This window comes from Lepisosteus oculatus, chromosome 21 (assembly GCF_040954835.1).
Source record: "Lepisosteus oculatus isolate fLepOcu1 chromosome 21, fLepOcu1.hap2, whole genome shotgun sequence".
Lineage (NCBI taxonomy): Eukaryota > Metazoa > Chordata > Actinopteri > Semionotiformes > Lepisosteidae > Lepisosteus > Lepisosteus oculatus.
Window position 1 is genome coordinate 11,734,400 of NC_090716.1, and position 17,971 is coordinate 11,752,370.

Below are 17,971 nucleotides of genomic sequence, written 5' to 3' on the forward strand. Positions count from 1 at the left end.
ATGTGCTGTCATGTTCAGCAGTTTGTGAGAAATGTATTTAGCTTATATCTTTTTATATTAAAATAATTAATATGAGCTGATATCATTCCATAGAAAACACTGCAATATATAAAAGTATAAAAATAAGAACTTTTTTTAAAATTAGTTAACTTTATAAAGAAAAGTTGTTTCAGGGTGTCGGGAAACATTTGAGGATTTGCAGAGTTCTATGAAAGAAGTTCAGATGGGTATTTGTAGCTCTTCTTTTCTTGTGGTTCTTACACAAAATTTGCGAAATAAGAAGACCAAAAGCAGTGCTGCTGATTTATTTAAGTTGTACAGTTTTTTATCTCAAGAGCCTGTTGATGTCAGTGGACCACTCTTGCTGGGCTTTTGTGTGTACTTCAAAGACTGTGCTCTTCTTTCATATGCCGGGCTGTAGTTCGTTCTTCCTGCAAAGGAAACAAAAAAAAAATGTCTATAAGACAACCCTGTCAGTTTACGGAAGCTCTTGTCATTTCCTTTCGTCAAACTGTGTTTTCAACATGTCGCTGAGGGCCCAAGGATACGGTAGTTGGGTAATACTGTCTTGTTCCTTCCTTGCCACAGGTCATCAACATTGATGGGACAGAGAGGAAAACCCTGCTGGAAGACAAGCTTCCCCACATTTTTGGCTTCACACTGCTGGGCGATTATATCTACTGGACAGACTGGCAAAGGAGGAGCATCGAGCGAGTGCACAAGACCAAAGCCACCCGGGAGATCATCATCGACCAGCTGCCAGATCTCATGGGCTTGAAGGCAACCAGAGTGACCGAGGCATTTGGTACGGTCGACTTTAATCTTATCGGCAAATATCAAATATTCCTCACAAAAAGCTTACATCGTCAATTTTAAATTGGGAGGGGAAGGAAGAAGTGATCAGCACTCAGACACCGGCTAGCCAAAAGTCTCCTTTGACCTCTGGATTTCAGTTTTCATTGTTTTCCCGATTAATGAGATTATAATGAAGCACAACACAAGCTCTTCCTTTCTTCCACAGGAACTAATTCATGCACAGAAAACAATGGAGGCTGCAGCCACCTGTGTTTCTATAGGCCTCAGGGCCTGAGGTGTGCCTGTCCCATGGGCTTGGAGCTACTGAATGACATGAAAACTTGCATTGTGCCAGAAGCCTTCCTACTCTTCACCACCCGGGCGGACATACGCAGGATATCTCTGGGTACCACTAATAACGACGTGGCAATTCCTCTGACAGGGGTGAAGGAGGCTTCTGCCTTGGACTTTGACGTCTCTGACAATAGAATCTACTGGACTGATGTCAGTATGAAGGTAATTGGCCTCTGTTATCTTGTAGCTACAGAAAGTAAAATAAAAATAAGGTGGATGCTTGCTTTGGGTCCAAATGGTTGAAGTGTATATTGATTTATGTTTTGATTTGAGAAAGGTGGTGATTAAGCAAACTCCAACTAAAAATGAAACTAAACTAAGATGTCCGTGAAGTGTAGAATATTTACAATGTTCCATAGGTATTTAGAGAGGAACAATTTAGCAGAATTATAAAGTACTTTCTGAACCCATTTCTATAAAAGCTATTGTTCTGCATCTGAGCCCTGTTAAGTATTTGTCGTATCTGACAGTTTTGGGAAAGACATGCAGTATACTTAGGAAAAACAATGGTTTATTCAGAAAAATAATTCTGTATGAATTTCCAGGTCTCTAATTCTTTTCTGGACACCATCCATTGCACGCCACATGCAGACACGGACACACACATTCACACCAGGGCCAATTTCCCCAGAAGCCAGTTCACCTGCCAGTATGTCTTTGGACTGTGGAACAAAACCAGAGCATCCGGAGGAAGCCCATGCAAACATGGGAAGAACATACTGTACAAACTCTGTACAGCCCCTGCAGTGTCTCTTCTGTACCGAATGTTCGGTTTCCAAGCTTGTTCGTCACTGAGTCTCTCTGTCTCTCTGCGCAGACCATAAGCCGAGCCTTCATGAACGGCAGCTCCGTGGAGCACATCATCGAGTTTGGGCTGGACTATCCGGAGGGCATGGCAGTAGACTGGATGGGGAAAAACCTGTACTGGGCCGATACCGGGACGAACCGGATTGAAGTGGCGCGCCTGGATGGACAGTACCGCCAGGTCTTGGTGTGTAAAGACCTGGACAACCCCCGCTCCCTAGCGCTCGACCCTGCCAAAGGGTAAGAGGCTTAAACCACTGCCGTCTGAGAAGAAAACCCCTGGGGGTCGCCTTGCTGTTGCTGGCCATTTCTTCAACTCAGATTAGTTCTTGAAAGATTTTGCATAAGCACTTTGATCGTTTTCTGCCAGTGGGTGAAGATTGTGGTGATATGTACTGTATATCAGTAATAGAGGCACTCTTAGTTTATTATCCAATGTAAAGTCCTCATGTCACAATCGCTTGTTATCCCTGAATGTTGTTTTCCTAATTGGTCAAATGTAACCAAATGCATAACAAAGGGAGAGAGAGTTGAGCAGATCCTTCACTCCACAGGGTGATCTAGCTCAAATTAGAAAAAAAAACTTTTTCACTGTTGTTAAGTTAACAACAATTAAAGTAATATTTCAACAAAAAAAGCTAAAATCTCATTTTTATAAACTATATAAAGACCTTTTTTGTCACATTTTTAAAGCTTGCGTCCTGGCAGGTGCTTAAGTACAAATATAATTTGCTCATTAAAAAAAAACATTTAGTCTTGTATTTGAAAAAAAAAGTTTTCATTTAATTTTGGGCTTCAAGCTTTACTTTTCCTGGTATTTTTGTGTTTGTGCATCTGTTTTTTGTTGACTTTGCAACCTTCTCAATCTCATCTACAGAGACTAAAGGTAGACTATTTTGATGTCATGACTAAATAAAGACATTTTAAAGAACTATGGAACAATGACCTCACTTTAACATTCATGTTCCTTGTATTTTAAATTTCTTGTGTGAACATGTAATTGAATTGTGTGTCATTGTAAGACTGAGATTAAGTAATGTCTTGGACAATCTTTGAATCGCTTATCGGAAAGTTTGTTATTCAAGGGATATTTAATTGTGTTTGAGACTAGAATTCACATTAATGTGTTGTTCAGACTTAGAGGTTGCAAACTCTTGTGACAACTTAAATGAAAAAAACAACAGTAGCTTTCAGTAAACACTGATTTCTGTAAATCAGAGCTTTTGGTTTGTCTTGTCCTTTCGATTGGGTTATTATTAGCAGGCGTTTTACTCAGTAATCATAATATATTTTAAGTCTAAGTCTACTTGTTTTCTTGCTTCTCCTTTCAGCATGGAATAAACCTATTACTTGTTCCTTTGCAGCCTACGCATGGTGACGCAGCCACCCACCTGAACTACTTATAATATCTTTTCTCTTTTTAAGCTACATGTACTGGACAGAATGGGGCGGGAAACCACGAATAGTGAGAGCACACATGGATGGAACCAACATTGTTACTCTGGTGGATAAACTAGGCCGAGGCAACGGTCTCACAATCGACTATGTGGATCAGAGGCTCTACTGGACAGACCTGGACACCTGCATGATTGAGTCCTCAAACATGCTTGGTAAGATCTCCTCCTAAGTTCCCAACCCATCTCTTGTCTTCAGTCACCCCTTCACTGGCAAAACAGTATCAACGGAAATTTCACAGGTTCACCTTGTTTCTGCTTAGGAAAACAGCCGAAAAACACTTGTGAGGCTTCATTTGAATGCTTTTGCTTAAGAGCTTCATAATCCTTTCATAACTGCTACACAAGATACTACAGTATAATGACATTCATCATGCTTTGAAGGGACATGCACAAATGAAATAACGTGTGTGTAAGAGGTCATGACATTTGTTTTAGCATATTTTATAGTTCTTGGTATGAGGAGATGCTAAAATGAAAGACATGACCTCTTATGCACATTATATCATTTGAGAATGTTCCTATAAAGCATTACATATGGGATTATAATGTCTTATAATGCATTATGCATGAGATTATAATGTATTGTGTAGCAGTTATAAAGGGATCATGAAACCATTATGCAGCAACATTCAAATATAACAAAAAAAATCATTGTTTTTTTTCACAGTTTCTATTCATTTAAGCCAGTGCCTATTTCCGCAGTATTAAATAAACCTTTAGTACAAGCCAAGATACAATGCTGGTACCTGTTTATACAGCTGAGAGGACTGGAGCAAGTTATTCAAGCATACCAAAGCAATGTCAGCAGCTGAGACTTGAACCCGCAGTCTTCTCATAATGGGTTATGAGCTCTATACACTATTCTGTGCTGCAAATTTAACATTGTTAGAAAGGAGGGTCTGCTTCAGAAAGCACACAGTGTTTCATTTTTTCCCAAGCTGGAATAGGGAAAATTTTAAAGAGTAATGTGCTGTAGTGTTAAGGATGAGGCAGAGCAAAAAAAAACCTTGATAGACTTGAAATAAGCCCTTTGCCTCTACAGGGAGAGATGAGGTGGTTCATGCCTCTCAAACTCCTTTCTGCGTCCTTAAAATAAGTCTGCTTAAGTCATAAGAGCGATAAATGTATTTGGCATTTAGATTCTGTGTTTCTAAGGGGCTGATCATAATGTCAGTGACCATGGGAATACTGCAGTGTGCTTTCTCTTGGATTCACACAGGGCAGGAAAGAGAAATCATAGCAGATGATCTGTCCCACCCGTTCGGGCTGACCCAGTACCGTGACTTCATCTACTGGACTGACTGGACCCTGCAGAGCATCCAGAGAGCGGACAAGAGTAACGGGCAGAACCGGACCGAGATCCAGGGCCATCTGGAATACGTTATGGATATTTTAGTGTTCCACTCCTCGCGCCAGGATGGCTGGAATGAATGTGTGCAGAATAACGGGCAGTGTGCCCACCTCTGTTTGGCCGTACCTGAGGGATATAAGTGTAGATGTGCTTCCCATTACACTCTGGATGCCAATGGCAAAAACTGTAGCTGTAAGTTTTTCTTTTTCCCCAGTTTCTCTTATTCTTCTGCCTAGATGTCTGTTTCCACTTTGTGTCTCGCATTTACCTGTTCTACGTTTTGTCTGACTATTACTAAGGGTACATTAGTATGTACCATTGAAATGATATTTGTATATTCACTTTCAGCTCTTCTAGGCATGTCATTTCCACCTCACAGCAGCTTTGCATTAACCAGTTTCTCCAGCATCTTAATTTCCCCTATGGCAGCATCATCATGGCAGCTGAAAGAAACAGGTTTGGGCCCTGAGGTGGCTCTCGGAAGGAGTGATCTGCTCACTTCCCTGGTGAATCTTACCACCCTTCTCCCTGCTTACAGTTTTGAGAATTGCTCATCTGGCTGTTAAGTGAAAAATGGGATTTAAGAATGAAATTACTAGTAGTATCTAAAAAGAAAACGTTTTGCAGCTTCCAAAATTGATGTACCTAGTGCCACTCTGGGGAGGGTTACCTTTTCCTCATAAAATGCTCAGGTATCTTCAAGGCACTCTCAGAAAGCTTGTGAAGATACTATTCCAGAGACTTACTTCATCTGCTTTTCCGCTTTTTGCCTTTTGTTAAGTCCAGAGTGGAAACTGTACATAAAGTAGTACCACGTTAAATACTAAGTTAAACATAATATTGGAACATTTTAAAATCATCTAAGGAAACAAAACTGGCCTTGTAAGAACATTTAGATCAAACTTTATTAAAACTAAAAATGCAAAATGTTCAACAATAATTTTGCAGTACAGTGTATTTAGATAAACCATTCAATGTGTGTGTAAATTTACAAACAGATTAAAAATACCACATCAAACAGGGCTCTAACCTTTTCAAAATGCTTCTTAATAACCCCAAACTAAAACTGGTTACTAGAGCCAGTCAGATCACTCCTTCCGAGTGCCACCTCAGGGCCCAAACCTGTTTCTTTCAGCTGCCATTATGATGCTGCCATAGGGGAAATTAAGATGCTGGAGAAACTGGTTAATGCAAAGCTGCTGTGAGGTGGAAATGGCATGCCTAGAAGAGCTGAAAGTGAATATACAAATATCATTTCAATGAAGATAGAGGAAGGAGGAGGACTGGTGATTTAAACCCTGACCATGAATGTGTATTGCCGAACACTTTCTAATTTAATGTTTCCCTGAGACTGCTATCCTCATAGTTTTCTGTTGTTGAGAAGCAATGCACAGCATGTTTTGTCTAAAAGTCTGTGAGTCACTGCGTTTCATAACAATCTGCATTCCAGCCATGTCTAGGTGGACTGGCTATATCAAATCCAGGCCTTCTGGCTCCTGGCCACATCGAGCACTAGGCAAATGGAACACAGGGGTGGAGAACTCAGAAACCGCTGATTTTTGGATCTGCGCTTCATATGTATTGAACATAAGCAAAGCATTTAATATTGGGGATTGCTCAAGGACTTTTTTTTGGCTGAGGATTAAGGCCCTTTTCTGCCCTAATGCATACCTGTCTTTACTCTGTAATGCTCTTTGATTGAGTATTATAAGAGGATTACAGTTTGTATCATCAAAAGAAGTTCTCTTTCTCTCAAAACAAGTAAAAAAGAAATATACAAGTCTTTGATTAAATCCAAATGAAAATGTTGGATATGAAGGTTTGGCCTTTTATAAAGGCAGATATGGGAGACTTATTGGGTCCAAAGACACCTGCAGTAGTTTATGATGAACATGTATGGAGCATAGAATTTGTATTCAGGATTTAGGTTACATGGTCTTTCATGATACTAAAATCTATATTATAATGAACCCCTAATTACAATGCAAATAGTATGCAATGCAAATAGTAATCAAATATTGAAATAAGTAGTGCAGCACACTTTTCTCTCAAAACCTCCCTGAGATATAATCAGGGCATTTCTACACGAATAAATGGAAAACCGATGACTTTTTATTACTGTTCAGATTACAGGATATCTAATACTTGCCAGTTTTCTGAATGTGGTCTTTACTGCCTCATAGGATCCCCAATCCACAGCTGTTTAGTGACTGGATGATTAGTTTCTAAGAGTTCACTGTTAGATAATTTGAGTACATTTAGAAAGGTCTAATTATAAATTAGATGAAGCAATTATAGTATGAACCATCTTTGCTGCAAAGATTACTAATACCTTAATAGTCTAATTCAACAACAGGTATCTAGAGTTTATGGATGAGTGATTAGGTAGCCACTTAAATGTCATCAAAGCATTTACTACACACCTGGAATCACACAGATGTTCTGTGGGACAAATATATCTCTGTCCTGACTGTAACTAAACTGAATTTGAATTTGCATCCCCCGAGTCTTGTTTGCTTGTCCTGAAGATGTTCCCTTGTATTGCCGCAGTCACCTGTCTTCAGGATTTGCAAACCTGAATAAAATCCCCCTCTAATAATTTCTGTTCCTGGCTAAAAAGATTTAAATCCAGTTAATCCATCCCAGTACGCTGTTCTGGGTCTCGGAAACAATAGTACAGTCATTTATATCATTTTGTTTTAGACATGTTGACTTCCTCAATTAATGCTCCCCAACATTTTGCAGCTCCTTCTAGCTTCCTCCTGTTCAGTCAGAAAGCCGCTATCAGTAGGATGGTGCTGGGAGAGCAGAGCCCGGACATCATCCTGCCCATTCACGTGCTGAGGAACGTCCGAGCTATCAGCTACGACCCTGTGGACAAGCTCATTTACTGGGTGGATGGACGACAAAACATCAAGAGAGCAATGGATGATGGCTCACAGGTAGCCACTGAAATATAATCACAGCATTTATTACATGCTAAAGTTGGACTAGGGTATTGCTTCTTGGGCAGCATGCTAGGACAGTGGTTAGCAGTGCTGCTTTGCAGCTGTGGGGCCCTGGGTTCAATTCCTGACTGAGGATGCTATCTGTGTAGAGTGTATGTGTTCACCCTGTGTTTGTATGTGTTTCCTCTGCTTGCTCCAGTTTCCTTCCACAGTCCACAGACATGCTGGTCTCTGGGCAAATTGCCTCTGGTGTGAGTATGTGTGTGTGTTTGCCCTGCTGTGCCTTGTGTCCATTTGCTTGCTGAAATTCACCGGAATGGGGTGAAATGGTTAGAAAAAAGGGTGGATATAATTATATCTTTTATATTACTTTAATTGTTGTTAACTTAACAACAGTGGAAAAGTTTTTTTTTTATAATTTGAGCTAGATCACCCTGTGGAGTGAAGGATCTGCTCAACTCTCTCTCCCTTTGTTATGTATTTGGTTACATTTGACCAATTAGGAAAACAACACTCAGGGATAACAAGCGATTGTGACATGAGGACTTTACATTGGATAATAAACTAAGAGTGCCTCTGTTACTGATATACAGTACATCTCACCACAATCTTCACCTACTAGCAGAAAACGATCAAAGTGCTTATGCAAAATCTTTCAAGAACTAATCTGAGTTGAAGAAATGGCCAGCAACAGCAAGGCGACCCCCAGGGGTTTTCTTCTCAGACGGCAGTTTATAAAAATATGGTTTTCATCAGCGTCCTTCCATTTTCATACAGCTCCTCTGTCCTTCTGCTTCTTCTAGGCTTTTGTGGTGGTGTCTTCCTCCGGCCACCTTCAGAACCCCGACAAGCAGCCTCATGACCTCAGCATCGATGTGTTCAGCCGGACGGTGTACTGGACGTGCGAGGCCACCAACACCATCAATGTTCACCGGCTTGATGGCAAATCTATTGGCGTGGTGCTGAGAGGCGAGCAGGACCGGCCTCGCGCTATTGTGGTCAACGCAGAGAGAGGGTAAGGCTGCCATGGGCATTTGTTATACTGTGTTACATCTTCTCAGTGGAGCTGGCAGCTGAGTCTGAAATCAACTTGGAGTTTGGGGCCTGGATATACTTCAGAAGATGATAATACAGTTACTCCTGCATTGAGTGAAGTTGCACGGTTGGATCCAGCATCATCATTTATTTGGTAGTCATCTGTAGCAGACAGCGAAATGTTTGCAAAGTAAGAGGAAGACAAATGTACCTGTGGATAAAGAATGGAACCGCCCAGATATAATCCTTCAAGTATAGTAGCTTCACTCAAATTAAATTCACAATGAAGAAGCGTTATAAAGAGCATGAAGAGTGACAGTCCTGAGTGATGGAGGACTCTCAAGAAGAGGAAAAATGGATGACAAACGAGGGAGGGAGATGTTGTGCAGTGTGCTGTTAGAGGAGGACATCTGCGGATTTGATTGTGCGGTGAATATTTATTTGTACGTTTTTATTTTTAAAACGGGTAACTTTACTTAATGTGGCACTTTTAAGAAGAGTAATTGGCTTATGATTGGTCATTTGTGATGTGGTACTGTATTTACTTTTTGACACAGGAGATACTGTTTAGTGTGTTTCAGAGGTAAATGAACCACTCCCTGTGTAAGCACTAGAATATTCTGAAATCCGCTTGAGCAGTTTCCATATCCATGTGTTCAACAGATGGACATATGATTTTTTTTCCATGTGGTTGAGTGTGGTCAGGGGTTTGGTTGTCTGCTCTGTAATTGCCTGCCCATTGTTAGTGTCACTGCCATCACGGTTAGCACAAGTTCCCTATTTATAGCATTCCTGGATATGCTTGGGTGTGGTAGCCATTGACCTTTGGCATAATATCGGAGGCAAAGGAGAAATGAACAAGCAAGTGTGTACTATAAAACAAAACAAAGCATTCACAAGGCAGGCAGGAGAAGCAGATGCAATTACGACGAAGGTGGTGTGTTTTTCAGATACAGTAACGCAATTGCGAACATGCTGTTTTCCTACTTGCTTCGGAGAGTGTGCCTTTGAAGTAAGACATGTATCTCATTGAGAAGTGCTTATTTTTTCATTTACTTAAATCCAGGCAGGGTGTGTGGAATTCCCTTGAGTATGTGTATCACTATATATATATACACTACTAAAGCTTAGTGAATGGAGATTTGTTGATTAAAATGAAGGGTTATAGTGTAGGATAAAGAGAACATAAATGTCCTCAAAGAGAACTTGAAAAAAGAAGAAGCATAGATGTCAGGGTGAATTTGTTAGCTGATGTTTTTTTTTTCTGTAGTAAGGATATGTTTTCTAATTGGAAAGACAGTTTTTCTAGCTTTTTTAATAGCCAAAATCCTTTGTCTAATTTGTGGGGACTTTGCGTCAGATATTGAAGGAAAATAAAATACAGCCTTGACTCGTTGATTATGATGTTTATAAAGGGGCAGCGCTAAATTGCAAGCAGATGATTGCAGGTTTTTTCTTATTTTTAAACTCGCAAATACCACAAAACCAGCTGCTCTTTTTGGAGCTCACCAGCTGCGCATCGTAAGATTAATGTGACATCTATCAAAACAAACTGAAAAACACCTCTACTTAATGAGCACGTGCAGTCCTGCAGTTGTTTCTCGAGACGCACAGCTGAATGTTTCAGTAACCCTGCGTTTACCAGCCATGACAATCTGAGCAAGCTGCCTGGCTGCAGGCCCTTTGTCATTTTCATTTGTAGTCAATCCCATCTCTCCATGAGAACGTCAATATCAAAGGTTACATCCTCTTTATTTCCTTTGGGCCATCTTTGGACTGTTGGAGGAAATCAGAATACCCGCAGGAAACCCAAACGGATACGAGGGAGATCATACAAACTCCACCCAGACAGTGCCCCAGGAAGCCCTGCGAGGCAGCACGGTCAACCACAGCGCCACTGTGCTTCTCTCCAAAATCTTGCCTCCTTTATTTTACAGAGCAGAAAGCAATTACACTGAAATCAAGGGCTACGTTTTGGTCCAGTGCAATTTTCTTGGTCTTAACAATTGCCGTACTGTGGACCCCCAGGTACATGTACTTCACCAACATGCAGGAGAGGTCCGCAAAAATCGAGCGTGCTTCCCTGGACGGCACTGAGCGCGAGGGCCTCTTCACCACCGGACTGATCCGACCCGTCGCCCTGGCCGTTGACAACAAGCTGGGGAAGCTCTTCTGGGTGGACGCTGATCTGAAACGCATTGAGAGCAGCGACCTGTCTGGTGAGTGCATGGGTTAACACAGTGGGGCTGTGGCACAGGACCGCTGAGGAGCGTGTGGGTTGTTTTGACAAGAATCCTGAAAAGTAAAAACTATGTTTTTTTTTAAAAACCTTTCCAAGATCTAACTCATGAAGACCTCTCCCCTTTCTGTCCACTTCAGAATGTACAGTATTGGAGGGTATGACAGGATAGAAGTTTGACTTTTCTTTAAAAAATAAAGTGTAAGTGGGGTTTTGGACTTGAGAGTTTTCTAATAGTGTAATTTGAATTGTTCTACTTTCACATTGAAGAAGCTTTTATACAGAATATACTGGCCCTGGAGCCAAATGGATGTGAAGAGCAGTAGTCAGATTTGTGGCTGTGAAAGTGTTGTGGTGGGATGACATAGCCCTGGCTTGGTAATTAGTCTTTTTCTGCCCTACCCTTTTCCTTTTCTCCATCTGATTAGCTCCCTTGAACATTCATGATGAAAGTTGGGCTAAAGTGCCCTGAGATAATGCATCCATAACATGGAAGATATCTGGCCTTTACCAAAGAAATCGCCGTCTTTGATCTAGTCACAGAAACTTGATCTTTTGAAGTTTCTTGAATGTCTTGCGAGGATACTGCATCTCTGCAGGTCCAGGGACCCAGAGCTGCTAGCAGAACTGACATGCCTTACTTTTCCATTAATTCTTTCCAGTAAACTGTTATCTACTGCTCCCTTTCCTCTATTTGTAAAATACCAAGTAAGCCTTCTGTGCCAAAGACTGTAAGTTATAATACATTGGTTATATCATGTGACTGTACCCTGTATGAGGTGGCATCTAAGAACATTCTTTTGTACAATACAATCGTTTGAGATTCTTGGTATGAAAGGTTCTCTATAAATTAAAGTTTGATGTTGTAGAGGTATGTTTTATATCAGTAGACACCAAAAAACAAATACCTTTACACTTCTTAATAGATTAAATGTTTGCATAACACTGTGATGTTGAACACACACACTACGTACTTAACACAGCTGACCACTGTTACAATTGTTTTAAAATATGGATTTTTATATCCACATACATAAAGTCACCTGACAACATCAAAGAGGACATAATCTCTGTTGAGAGTTAAGATCTGAAGATTGCATCGCACTTTCAGAATTTGCTCCATCAAAGCACACTCCGTCCACTCTGCTGTCAGTGAAGGACTGCCTGCAGTTGTAATACCTGCAACTTTATGATCCAATTCCAGAAACATGGCAAAATCCAAGTGTTTCTTACTCTTCCCAGGTTTCAGTGGAAGCGATATGTGATTTGATCTTCTTTATCCCCGAGCTGATTCATGACCAAAGCTATATGAGTTAAAATATGTCAACAATTGTAACTAAGCTTGATGGGTTTTTTTTTTTCTTCGAAATTGTGCAGCCTAGAGACCAGGAGGCTTTGTAATTTTGGGTACTTCTTACGATTGCACTGATAAGTAATGCATCACAGATACTTTTCTAGGGCACCCAGTGTTGATTGAAGTGATATATGTAGGAGGGTTTGTCTGTGTAGACAAGAGGGAACTACGTCTGCTTGAGAAGACAGTTTTAGGTGGGGATGAAATGATTACAGGGGACTTCAAAAGAGGCTGTCATTTCATCTTTATTGTAATTTGGCAGGTGCCAGACAACTAGGTATACTCCAGAGGCAGTACAAAGGTTTGATGTCTTCAGCCTGATGAGCACACCTTAAATACAGTCCACTGATCAATCAGCAGATCATAGTTGACTTTCATTTTTGTTTTACAGTTGCCTTTTCCTGCTGTAAATCAGGTGACACGTCATTTGCAAATAATTTAGCGTCATCGGAGATTCCTAAAACAATGGTGATATTGAAGAGATCCGGCTTGCCAGTTGTCCCTGAGACCTACAGTACATAGACATTTCATCGCTAGCATTTCCTGTAAATAAGAAATCTCTCTAAATCTCTGCCGAGGAAAAGGTTCTTTGTGCACCTTGGACTTGACTGCTGGGAGAACCTTGAAAAATGAAGTGACTTCATCAAAGCTAACTGTACAACACATAAACATTTGTGGAGGCATATAACAAGGAAAAAAATGTGGACAGGGAACATGATCTTTACACTCAGGCTCTGAGGAAGTGTCAGTCTTCTTCTGGGCCATCCCAAAGGGCCTCCTTATCTTCTCTGACAACATAGACCAATTGGCACACAGAGAAATCCCCCAGAAGGTTACAGGTTATAATGATTAATAGAAGTGTAATTATCATATCACAATCAGTGAGTTGCAGAAAGTGTGATAAAGTAACCACTGGTATGACTAGCTTGTTTTATGGCCCCTGGATAAATGAGGACCTTCCCATTTTTACTTCAGTTGCAAAAGGCAGCTTTGAACAACATTTTCTAGCCTTAAGATCAAAGCTGATATTGTGGCAGATCAATTTAAACAGAAACAAGGAAAGAGAACCATGTGCTGCACATGCACAGACTGCTTCTCAGATTGTGATATAACTGGAAAAAATGTGAAATTATGAAATGTTGAGGCCCAATACAGACTTCTTCAGAAAGTTTTACCAAAAGGCTTCTCCAATTAAGGGGATTTTGCTCGTAATGACATAAGGAAGCATTCCAGTGCCATTTCTTTTTTCCTCCAGCGTAGACACTTCCACTGAATAAAAGGGGAAGCATTTTTTATTACAAACTTTGCATGTGCTTCTTCGCTGCAATTTTGTAGTTGTACCTTCCTCTACAAGTGATCTAGAGCTATGCCCGTGTTAAGTATAATGTGCAATTGCAACTTGCTTATATGCATCTCCTGTTGCTCTTTAAAACAGGAGCAAACCGCATCACCCTGCAGGACTCCAACATTCTGCAGCCCATGGGGCTGACTGTGCTTGGAGAGCACCTGTACTGGATTGACCGGCAGCAGCAGATGATTGAGCGAGTGGACAAGCTCACTGGGGAGAAGAGGACACGAATCCAGGGCAGGATCTTCCACCTCACCAGCATCCACGCTGTGGAAGACATGGACGCCACAGAGTTTGGTAGGTTCTCGCTCTTGTCTTTTTTCCGCCTTACAAATTGAGAAACACCTGCAGAGGCTGTTTCATCTAGGTCTCTGTTATGTTTGTGTCTCTCCCCGGGGGAGAATCTGCCGCTAAATGCTAATTGTTGGTGCTTCCTCCAGCATCACACCCTTGTTCCCGTGACAACGGAGGCTGCTCTCACATCTGCATCGCTAAGGGAGATGGGACTCCTCGCTGCTCCTGTCCAGTCCACCTTGTCCTGCTGCAGAACCTGCTCACCTGTGGAGGTACGCAGAGATCCCCCTGCAAAGTTTTAGGGCAACGATTTTGAACTCCTAGTTTTAAAATGCTGTAATGAGCTTACTTCCCCGAGACAATTCTTGGATAAAATTTGCCGCCCCCTCAACCTTCCAATAAGGTCTTGGGTCCAGAAAGTCTGTACTCTCTCAGCTGTCAGCCCTGCAAATTTCAACACACCCAGTCAAGCAGACACGTGAATGCCCTTAAAACGCATCACAAATCATTATGCTTATTTTAATATAATAAGCTCCTACTTACTATATGTTCTTGTCTTTATCAACATGCTATTCATTATCAGGAATTTTTATTATCTTTCATTTATTTATCATTTAGCTTTGTGGGGGCACATTCAAGGGTTAAATCTGCTTTGGCACTTGTAACCAAGGAACAAGCACTGTTACTGTGGAGGGACTCTAACACAGATAGCTGCAAATGTTTCAGCTCCCTCTTGTGGAAAATAATGTGTCTTTTGTTTCAGGGGAGTCTGAGAGATTGTGGTTTACTTATTTAAATAAAAAACACAAATGATAACACTTATAAGAAATGTGTACACATGCTTGATTTAGTTCCTCAAAACCATATGACATGTTTCAAATGAAATCCTGACTCTTTATTTGGGTGTGAGACTCTGAGGGCCTCATGGCTGGGTTACGTCCATTGTTACCACATGTTAGGGAGATATGTAGATAAGCAATTTGCATATAGATGTTACTTGGGAAACTGCTTGTGTCTACAGACAACAAAGCCGCACAAGTGCACTGGAAGGTAATATACACAGGATTAAATTGTATTACATGTATATACAGGACCAAATACTGCGCTGTGTGCCCTACCAAACTCCAGGGGGAGGCCCTGTAAACAAATCACCAGAAAGAACAGTATAGCTGTGACCCCCACTTTTCAGGTTTTATCAATGAAAAACTCTCCTGATATAAAGCACAATGATATGTTCTCAAATATAGTACTTTTTGACTGAATTCTAGGGATATTAGACTAAAGGGAGATACAAATGTTTAAATGTTATTTTCCAGAATATTCTGTTTTTTTCTTCTTCTTGTACACCAAGAAGAAAAATACCTAAATAGAAATGAAGCTTCAACAGATTATAAGTATTTCTTCACTACGTTGTGGTCAACAACAAAAGTCTTGTGGTGGTATATTAAAGGTCAAAACACAAAAGTTGCTGACTGGAAGGTATCCTTGAAATCACAGAAAAATATGGCATGTTTTGAAATATTATTACCAAGAAACAGAAACGCTCAGTACAACCATCTTAAACAGAGGCTCTCCTTCTCCTGGACGTTCGCGTCAATGAACATGTGTTGAATGGTCACGTGGACAGGGCACACCTTGTTACAGGAAGTGGGCAAGACCAGCCCACTAGTGGGCTGGGAAACTGACCATCCTGCACTGTAATTTGAGGGCAGAGTAAACAGCTGTGAAAAGAAGCTTTCTGTATTGAATGTTGGTAAATGTTATTCTTATTTTTAATGACTCTTATTTGCTTGTGATGATTCTGTTGGACTTGATTTATTGATGATGGGTTCCATCACGAATTACATTTTAGAATGTCAATTTTCAAAGTGGAATGGGTCCCTTTCGATTCGATGGCAGACACCTCGCCTTTACACCTATTCCTTCACCTTGGGATCCATGCACATTTTAATCACACCTTTCTCCAGTGCGCCTCACACATACTGTCCTTCTTTTGTACCCTTGAAGGATATGAAAATATCCCTCCATCTGTTTTCTATCCCATCATAATTTCCATCCATCAGTTCAGGATCGCGAGGGAGCCTGAGCCAACCTTGGCAAGCAATGGGCAAAGGCAGGGTACACCCTGGATGGGACGTTTGTCCATCACAGGGAAACATAAATATTCATATTCTTTTGCATATGAAATTGGCATTTGACTCCCCTGTTTGTTTGTTTTTGGTCTTTAATGGACATTGCACACTGATGAACGTATGTTCTGATCCCGTGTGCCTGGCAGAGCCGCCCACCTGTTCGCCGGAGCAGTTCACCTGCGCGACGGGCGAGATCGACTGCATCCCCATGGACTGGCGCTGCGACGGCTTCGCCGAGTGCGACGACAACAGTGACGAGGAGGACTGCCCCGTCTGCTCCGCCTTCCAGTTCCAGTGCGAGAAGGGCCAGTGCATCGACGCCCGGCTACGCTGCAACGGAGAGGCGGACTGCGCGGACAGCTCCGACGAGCAGGACTGCGACAGTACGCCCTACCGCCCGCCCGCCTGCCCGCTCTTTCTCCTCTCTTTCTCTGCCCGCCAGTGCCCGAGACTAGGGCGACTTCCTGTCCAGTTGCGGTCTGCGCGTCCTTTCGTGGAAAGTGTGTATTTTTTTGTTCGAAAAGGACGTGACACATGTATATGAGGTGCCATAAATAAACTCTCGGCTACCTCCCCTTGCAGCTATCTGCCGTCCAAACCAGTTCCGCTGTAGAACCAACCAGTGCATTCTGAAGAAGCAGCAGTGCGATTCCTTTTCGGACTGCAGCGATGACTCCGACGAGCTATTCTGTGGTGAGTTATGGGCCTTTGAGGACTGAGCATCGAGCCGTTGTGGGGATGATATCATGAGTCTGAGATCACTCACTTGTATATTCTCTGTACTTAACACGATCTTGATTTCTTACTGCTCCGCCCTAAGTAAGAAAGAACACAAAAATCTGAGATCAGATTGTTTGAAATGTCACTTACTGTAGAGGTGACTTCAGGGGTGTTGTGTATTTTTAAAGCACACAACCAACTTACAATGTGGTTAAAATCCTTTTAACCTGAACAGGCGACAACAATGCAGACATTCGATGTTCAGTGGAAGCATGTCATCTTTCAGAGACCTTTTTTAAAATGAAGTCCCCCTTACTCAGCTCTTCATTCGTGCCATCTGGAAAGCAGTGGAAACAGAGGAGAGTCAGTTTTGTAAGATGTCGTGGTTCAATGCATTATGCATTTTTAAAACGGCTGAGTTCCCTGCTTTCTCTTGTGCTTACTAACTTTTCAGTCTTCAGTGTATGATTCTGTACTCACTATATCTCAATCTATTTTGGCAGAGTATAACTCCCCGCCAAGCGATCTTCAGGCCCACAGCAGCACCATCGGACCAGTCATTGGGATCATTCTCTCAGTCTTTGTTATGGGAGGGATGTACTTCGTGTGCCAGCGCGTGGTCTGTCGCCGCTACAAGGGCCCCAATGGAGCTTTTCCAACTGAGTACATCAGCGGGACTCCCCACGTTCCCCTCAATTTCATCGCACCGGGAAGTTCGCAGCATGGTACTTTTACTGGTAAGAACTTCGACTCGCCAGCTACAGGCACAACTTTTCCCTTTGTACGTATTCCCTTCTCTCTACTTTCTTATCCATTTCTTCAAACACTGGAGTCGTTAATTCTGTGAAATACTTGAAGTCAGATAACAAAGGGTCTGGCATTTGTCCTGCACATTTTTTTTAACTGCTAAGGCATTGAAGGAGATGAATGTTGAAACATCTGTTACCAAGCCTGATAGGAAAACATCTCAAAGCCTTTTCTTTTGCGCCAGGTTACAATTTACTCCATATGCTTTGCAATACCCAGTGCTAATTCTGGGTTCTGATAAATCAGCGAGGGAAAACGTTGCCTCAGATACTGTCTCATCTAGCTTTCAAAAGGCAACATGTTCTTTCTCAAAAGAAAATGCTATGTATGTTG

At 41.6% G+C, this 17,971-nt stretch overlaps 1 protein-coding gene across 1 annotated transcript in view; it reads left to right on the top strand.

The window, feature by feature from the left end:
• The window catches only part of lrp5 (low density lipoprotein receptor-related protein 5), a 73,823-nt gene that overhangs the window by 46,895 nt on the left and 8,957 nt on the right, over nt 1-17,971 (top strand). Inside the window, exons 8-20 of the mRNA XM_006642470.3 lie at nt 589-805; nt 1,022-1,311; nt 1,967-2,193; nt 3,379-3,563; nt 4,630-4,953; nt 7,507-7,703; nt 8,513-8,724; nt 10,773-10,963; nt 13,773-13,982; nt 14,126-14,251; nt 16,258-16,494; nt 16,694-16,804; nt 17,335-17,568. Coding sequence (XP_006642533.3) covers nt 589-805; nt 1,022-1,311; nt 1,967-2,193; nt 3,379-3,563; nt 4,630-4,953; nt 7,507-7,703; nt 8,513-8,724; nt 10,773-10,963; nt 13,773-13,982; nt 14,126-14,251; nt 16,258-16,494; nt 16,694-16,804; nt 17,335-17,568 — 2,761 coding nt within the window. The remainder of the gene's footprint in view (nt 1-588; nt 806-1,021; nt 1,312-1,966; nt 2,194-3,378; nt 3,564-4,629; nt 4,954-7,506; nt 7,704-8,512; nt 8,725-10,772; nt 10,964-13,772; nt 13,983-14,125; nt 14,252-16,257; nt 16,495-16,693; nt 16,805-17,334; nt 17,569-17,971) is intronic.